The 8039-nt window shown below is 46.3% G+C and overlaps 1 protein-coding gene across 1 annotated transcript; it reads left to right on the top strand.

Annotated features, from left to right (window-relative positions):
* The first annotated feature begins 102 nt into the window (after nucleotides 1-102).
* On the top strand, nucleotides 103-6912 carry CSUI_010156 (uncharacterized protein). Its single transcript, XM_068070261.1, has 6 exons — nucleotides 103-1816; nucleotides 2038-3032; nucleotides 3509-3683; nucleotides 4200-4258; nucleotides 4773-5310; nucleotides 6061-6912. The coding sequence occupies exons 1-6, from the start codon at nucleotides 742-744 to the stop codon at nucleotides 6678-6680; spliced, it is 3462 nt and encodes a 1153-aa protein (XP_067917764.1). The 5' UTR covers nucleotides 103-741; the 3' UTR covers nucleotides 6681-6912.
* The last annotated feature ends 1127 nt before the right edge of the window (nucleotides 6913-8039 follow it).

The raw sequence follows: 8039 nt of genomic DNA, 5'->3' as shown, positions 1-8039 counted from the left end.
TTTTGCTTTCGTCTTTCTATCTTGGCCTGTGGCCAGGCTACCTTAGATTTCATGATACATGTTTCACTTGTTACAGCCGGGTGTCTTGCTTGAGGCGGGCGGGGAAAGGGGTACCTGGGTGGTGTGTGTCCTGGCTGACTGGCTGGCTGGCTGCTTGGCTCGCTTCCACACCGGTGTGGTTTTTTTGTCTTGGAGGTCTGAAGAGGAGGAGCAAGAGATGGACTTCTGTTACAATAACAAGCGTTGATATTGGGAGAAGACAGTTGGCGTCACCAACCGTTCTCTCTCCAATCCTCCGTTGGTCCTTTCTGCTGTGTAGGAATATCACTTTCGAGCTTCGCTATAAACTCTTCCTTCTTTCTGACTTCTATCGTCGTTTCTTTTCTCGATGTCCTAGCTTTCGCAGCTCGGTCCACGAGCGATGTAAGGACAACGACACACGAGAATCGCTTTCCGAGGGTTCCTCTCGTCTCTTTGGCTGGATCCTCCATACAGTAGCGGACAAGTCGTAAAACTCGTCGTAACCAATTTGCGTCCATGCTTCTCCCCCTTTACCCCCGCCCTTCTACCTCCGGTTCGTGTCGCCGTGGCTAGCGCATTCTCTATCATCGTCCTTCTTTTCGTCGTTTTTGTTCCTTCACACGAAACAGCAGGGTGTCTGTTCTTCGCACTCTGCTTTTCACAGACGGCGAAGCCTTTCTTCCCTCTGTATGACTTTTCCGTGACTCCCTCGTCAACATCATGCATGAACCGACTTCCTCCGTCAATCCACCACTTCGGCCAGCCTCCTCGTCTCCGTCACAACTGACAGTGCCGACAATGACAGGAGGGCCTGCGCAAGTAGAGGGGGGTGTTTATTCCGCCTCTCCAGGAACTCTGCATCGAGACGGCACGTATTATCACCATGGTCAAGCGACGTCCCAACTCAGCCAGCAACCTTCCTTCGCTCCGGTGGAGGGAGAGGTACGTCAAGACTATTCCTATTCTTATCCGATAGATCCCCCCCAAGTCCCGTATGACCCTTCCTATCCCTACATACCAGGATACGGTCAAGCTCTTCAAAACGATTCCAGCTATGTGTTCGAGCCGGCTCAACAACACCGTTACCAAACAATGAGCAGTCATCAAGACAGGAATAGTCACTCTACTACTAGCCATCTTTCAGGGGTGCCGTCCTTACCCAATGAGGCGTACACCATCCAACCAGCAGGAATCAACAACACACATTTTCAAGCTGGAAGAGACGATGAGCGACTAAGGGGAGGCAGTATGCAGAGTCATTCGCATCAGGACCCTGGAGGTGGAGACCCGCCTATGGGAGCTCCAAGCAGCCTCAATCCAGGAAAGGTAGCCTGCGGCTACGCCTCGTATACATCGGGTAACTCATTGGAGAACTTTCCGTATGATAATACACAGGCTTTGAGGAAGGATCATCTGCAAGGTCTCCCTGCCCCACCTTCCCTTGTCCCGGCTGCTAGCCATGCTACGTCAAAGATGGCTACAACGACTATGCTAAACAGTCATCCGGGTGTCATGACAGATCCCCCTGTAGACAAAGAACAAGACTATCTGACAACGGCAAGGCATACTACGACAACAACGACATGCAGCTCTGCTGGAGGAGCAACGGAGACTTTCCTCAGTTCCCATTCTTCTCAACAAAACACCTCCATTATGCCTGTCTCCACGACGCCGACAGATTATCCTTCACATCTCCCGGGTCTCTTTACTGAAGAGCTTTTTGATCAAATTGATGTTGACGGGACTCGGTGTGTATACGCTAGCGACGGGGTTTACCTGTTCTCTCGGGCTCCAGGTGAGGATTTATGGTCCGTATTCCGTTCCAAATGCTTTTCGCTTCTCCTTTTCTCAGGCATGTCTCATGTATGTGCTAAATCTCTCTTTCTTGTCTCTCTCTCTCTCTCCGTGTACAGGTGTCCGGTGTTTCATCATCAGATCTCATGTGTCTGAAGGTCTCTCTGAATGTGTGCTCCTCTCATGTTTTCTCATTCTTCTTTTTCTTGTGTCTCCCTGCAGAGAGCGACTCTGTTCTCGTCTCCGTCTACCCCGTAGGAACGGAGATCGTTCAACGGGAAGACGGCTCATTTGTCCCCGTATATAACCAGTCTCCCACGCCGGCATCGGCGGAGTCGTCAGGTCAACATACGTCAGTCGCTGATGAATATCATACGATTAATAAACCATCAAATAAAGTGACAAATCCTTCAGCCTCTCCACCTTCATCAACGCGTCAGGCGTTTCCTACCTCCGGAAATTCCGGTGTCCCTACACCTCCTCATCCCATGAGTGAATCGTTACCGGCTACACCGCCGTCTTCTCATAATGTTCCTCAAGTCCTTCCACCTCAACTAGCAGGGCCTTCACCACCACCACAACTACCGTATCTTGATCCCAGCTATCCTGACCCTCTGAGGAGGAACCCCTTCAACTCTATCGCAAACACACATCACTCAAACGCAGTACAGCAGCAAGAAGAAGAGCTGAAACGCCGTGTACCGCAACCACAATCTAACTTTCAGAATCAAGACCGTCACCTTTCTTCATCGCCAGCAATGTTAGAATGGAGAGCTGAAGGACAGAAGACAAATGAGGGTCGTCAGGATCATCATCATTATCCATCGACACATAGTCTACCAGGACAAGTCCCTTCAGCTCAATCTCTCCCCGTTCCCCCTTCACACCAGCAACAAGAAGCTGAACGAGCCTTCCTCAGAAGTCAAAATCACATCCAGTCATCTGGACCAACTTCAACAGTCTCGCCGTCATCGTCAGGAGTGCCTTCTCTTACTCCCAATACATTGGGCGCGACAGCAGGGATGGTAGAAAATAACGTAGACAGACTTCACTATCATCCTGACCCGTCTCAGGATTCTGCTGCAAGATTCCAGCAACTTGAGAGAGACCGGGAACAAGCATATCGGCAACAGCTTGCTGCTACGAAACCGAGGGGACTAGCCATGGAACCGGGGAGAGCCCTTCACTCCACTTCAGTCAGTTCAGGGGGATCCAAGGTATGATGACAAGAGAGGGTGAAGGGAATTCGACTGTAAATCAGCTAGAAGGGGAGTACTTTCGTAACAGAACGAAGACATTTCTTCTCGTGAGAGAGAAGGACGTAGGTCGGATTTCGTTTCGCTTGTAGTCGAGGGTGTGAACTGGACCGTGCGCTGATGTGGAGATATCTCAAGATGGGCCAGCGGCGTGTACATACAGCGAGAGGCCGTGCGGGAGAACGTATGCCTCTATTTTCTGTCACTTATTTACATAGAATCTCACTTCACCTTTGAGAAAATCATTCCGCCAGACTGATCGTTGTAGGCAACAGTATGTCTACACATATATATATATATATATGAATATGCACATATAAGTATGCATGTATAAGTATGTATCTATGTATATATGAATACGTATGTGTGAATGTAATCTGTATCCATGTATAAATCTGTATTCGTAATTCGTTTTCTATTTTGCTGTTCTTATGCAGCTAGTAGAATTCTACATCGACTTTGTCGAGTCCATAGCGCCACAGCAATTTCTATGCCCTCCAGGGACACGTCTTTCACTTGGAGCTTTTATCCACGAGGAAGAAGGAGATAATCCTCACTTCGTGACTCCTACAACGCTTATGGAAGCTGACGGGGTTGCCGATTTCGGTGGAGGTGAGCATTCAAAAAGTTGTCTTCCACCTAGCGAGCTAGGCGCTAGCTAGCTGGACAATCACACTCTGGTTCCTTTTTTCTAGCGACAATCTCTGTGGCTTGACCGTTTTTTTTTGAGCACGGCTTTTCTCTATTTGATAGACCAGCTCCCGGAGATAACATTCGAAGTTGAGTAGACATACTGTCGAGGGAAGGATATACGGGCTCTCCATTGCTAATGTATCGGTCCCTGCCGCAGACGGAGGGAGAAGAGGTTCGTAGTTGGGGGATCTTACTTGCCGCTTTGTCAACTGTAGAGATAGTCTTGTATGGAGAAAGGAGTTACTAGCATGAGGTACAAAAAACACCTTAGTCATTGTTTTTTTCTTTTGTTATACGGAGTACGGAGTATAGCTATATAGAGATGATGCACTTTGTCTCTGTAGGTGGTGATGACTCTTACAGTAGTAGCGTGTCTTGTTGTTTGGATGGTAAGGATGTCCCTTTTCTTGTGAATGGTCTTTTGTTATTCTTCAGCGTCTCTTCAGATGTTTTGGAAAGATGAAGAGTTCGTTCACTTGAGAGTCTTCGAAGAGGTAAGAACGAATGTCTCGATCCAAACCAGAGAACGTTTTCTCTCCTTCAGCAAACAATGCGTTTAGCCCATCATCCCCCTATGGCTTCAGATAACAATCTTGAGATGTTAGAACTTGGGTACCTAGATATTCATACGTCTGTATAGATCCCTCTCTATCGAACATATGGATAAGGGTAGGCTGAAAGGTAGGTAGGGTGCACATGTATACGTGGAAGAACATGCGTATATGTATGGGTTCCAAATGTATCTTGGAACATGTATACGGAGAGATACATTGAGCAGTTCATGCAGAGTGATAGTGATGAATAGCATCTATGCTGTTTTGTTCCGACCACCCCTATCGATATATGTGGTTGATTTTCGTGGGTAGGACGCCCTCTCTCTTTTCGCTTGAGTTTCTATGTAGGAATTCACCCCTAGAGAGACGATCCACGGCTCTTTCTCCAGTGTCCTACACCTTTCTGATCTCTGGCTTCTTGTTTATTTGTTTGTGTGTGCATGCGGTTTCGAAGGTTGATGGCACCCAAGGAGGAGGAAAAGAGAGTACGGGCGGAAAGATGCGGAAAGCGATAGGATTTATAAAACTTCAGATTTGCTCACTGAATTCAGAGAATGTTACTATGAAGGTAATGCTCGTAGATAAGAACAAGGAGCCGAATGGATTTCTCCTACTTCGCTTTGCGATACTAGGAGATGTTCTCTACAATGCCTCCAATCATCAGAATATCTTGCAGCAGCAGACTTCGAGTGAATTTCTGAAAGAAGAGGAGATAAGGAAGGGAATGAGAAATCAGGATGGGGGGGTATCACAACCTTATTCCTTAAACCAAGATAGTCGGGATATGACGTATAGACAGATCAACAGTGGTCATGGTTCAGGTGTACATACACCAGCACCTCAATATCAACAATCGAACTCTACTCCTGCTCTTCCCTTTCCTCAAAATACGATGGGTACAGCACAACCAGGACCAAAACAGCCTTCAACCACCCCGGGGCCAATTCAAGGTGTTCCTACATCTGCGTCTATGGCAGCGACGTACCCTCTACGTGAGTTATTTGGAAGGAGTCTTGTGTTCGAACAGCTGATTTCTGTTGCATGTAGTTGATGTGTTCTCCAAGAGTATACGGATTTCAGAGCTGGACGACGCTCTTGGTGGAATCTCCTTCAAGACTGTATACTGCACCATAACGGAAACTTATCCTTATTGACATCACAGAGAGACAGGGTTATTATCCCATTCTCTCTCCTCTCTGTATGACACAGATACGCCTGTGTCGGTACGGCATGACGGGTCGTTTCTCCTGGTCCATTTTTATTCGGTATCAGTTTCAGTATCTTCTTCGGAAGTGAAGCCGTCTGCAAAGCATCAATCCCGCCACATACACCATGCTTCAGCATGAGTATCTATCTATCTATCTAAGGTCCGTGTCTTTGGATTGTAGGGTGTTCGACGATGGTCGGTGTCTATGTTCGCTGTCAAAAACTGTTGCTTTGCAAAGACTGACAATGTGCATGATTGCGTGCCTAAAGAGGGCACCCCCTAGCAATTCCTAGACATGAAGTTTCTTGAGCTCGTATATGATGCTACGTCTCCTGAGTCTTATGTTTACACCTTACACATGTTTCTCTCTTTTCTTTGTTCAACCCTGGTGCCGCCTCTCTATGATCTTAGCATCATCGACGAAGACTTACCCCTCACCATGTACATTCATATCTTTCCATTTAAGATTTTGCTTATCTTTTTCTTTGTTTGTTTCTTCCTTCCTTGCTTGTATCTTGTTCTTGTATGCCCTCAGATGATGGGCATAGTTATCCTGGGGGCACAAATAGCGCGATCTCCCGAAACATCTGTGCAAGTTTCTATGAAGGAAAGATGGATTCTCGAAATCTTCATGAAATCACTCCGCTCGATTCGGTTGTCGATGAAGGGTATGACGCACATAACACTCTTCTCCCAGTTGTCCCTCTAGGTTTTCCAGGCCTTCCACCCTCGTATCAACATGAAACAAGAAAGCAGATGCTTCCCAATAACTACTCTCTAGATATCTATGGGGGGACGGAGGGTAGTCCTTCTTCTTCGTATGGTTATCATCCTCAAGACACAAGTAGTCGCGATAGACGTGGAGCCAGGGGAAGGAAACCTCTTCAGCAAGGAATAGCAGAAGAGAAGGAAAGTCTCGGTCCTCATCAAGGAATGCCCGTTATACATTACGATCCAAATCGGTCAGGATCCTCGTCATCTACTGCTGCTAGTGGTGGCGTCTCGGGGACTGATAGTGCTAGTGTAAAAGGAGTCCCCACGAAAGATTCACAGCCATTGACGAGAAGCCCTCAGGCTAAGACTCAGAAGAAAACAAGAAGGGTACGTCATCCATATGCATGCAAGCTTTGTGGCGTTGGATTAGTGAGAGGATAAAATATGATGAATCCATTCACCTTTCAATGAAGTTAAAAGAAACAAACTCCCTTGGTCTGTCCGGTCCAATTCATGACACGTCTTCCTTATCAGTGTCTTTATCATGATATATTCTATCTGTATGACTGAAAATGTCTGAAAAACAAGTGTACATCACCTCTTTCTCTCTTTTGGGTCCTTCACTTTTCTGATGGTGTCTTTCTCTTCTCTGTACATACACTCTAGTTCCACCACTTGATGAGGGGGGGCATAGTTAGTGAACCATCGCGCTTTTCTTCTTGGTTCCTTACGCCTCTCACTCACTCATGCGAGTAATCACCACAGGGGAGACATCTCTATTCGAGAAGTTTCTTTATACATCCACATGGATATTCATAGGCATATTCTTTCTATCATTGCCGCCATCTCTTAATAGCAAGAACAACCGAGGGAAGGAGAGAGGGAGGCCTAAGCTCGTGGGTCTCATGGAGATTTGAATCGTCAAGATAGCACAGGCACCAAGATACATACCAGTTACAGCACTTCATATATATCTCAATTTCTTTTCTCTTGTTTTTCTTGTCGCTTTCTTGTTTCTCTTTCTCTTTCTATCATGATGCTTTTCTCCGTTGTGCACGTAGGTGTGTATGAATATGTATGCATCTATGAATATGTATGTGTCTTCCTGTGTGTACGTGGGTGATCTGTCTTTCAGTCATCTCTCTTCTATCGCTTCGGCCGTGGATGGTGCTGCGACTCAAATCAGGCAGATCCCAACTGAAGGAAAGAGCAAAGGAAAGATAGTACATACATACACATACACCTGCGCACTACGGGAGAGGATGAGTGAGAAGAGGCAGGACGAACAACGTACAGAATTCTACAGAAAAAAGTTAAAAAGAAGGAAGGAAAGAGAGAGAGAGAGAAAGAAAGTGACAAAAGAAGAAAGGATAGTGAAGGGAAGGCTAGAAAGAAACACTATCTAGGGAGATTTCAATGATGTTTACGATGATATCGCTGTCAATTCCGTGTCTTTGCATGTAGACTCCATTCTTCGTTTTCGCTCGTCTTTTGGAAAAAAAAAAAAAAAGAAGAGGTCAATCCACGTGTGTGTGTGTGTGTGTCAGTGAATTGGTGAGTGTGTTTCTCTCTCGTGTCATTCTGCTGAACTTCCTCTGTCTCTTGCTTTCTATCGGAGAGAAAAGCAACGTAGACATGCGTGTAAACAAGATTCAAGGGTTGTGAAAGAAGATCCGAAGAAAGGATAGACAAGTGAGGTATCAGTTTGTCTTGAAAGTAAATGGCGCAACAGGATATGGGGAAGTTCAACATGGAGATAGATTGGAACACCTATGGAAGGTTCTTTTCTAGGGTGTGATT

The sequence above is a fragment of the Cystoisospora suis genome (assembly GCF_002600585.1).
Source record: "Cystoisospora suis strain Wien I chromosome Unknown contig_6757, whole genome shotgun sequence".
In the NCBI taxonomy this organism is placed as follows: domain Eukaryota; phylum Apicomplexa; class Conoidasida; order Eucoccidiorida; family Sarcocystidae; genus Cystoisospora; species Cystoisospora suis.
This window is presented reverse-complemented; position numbering and strand designations above follow the sequence as displayed.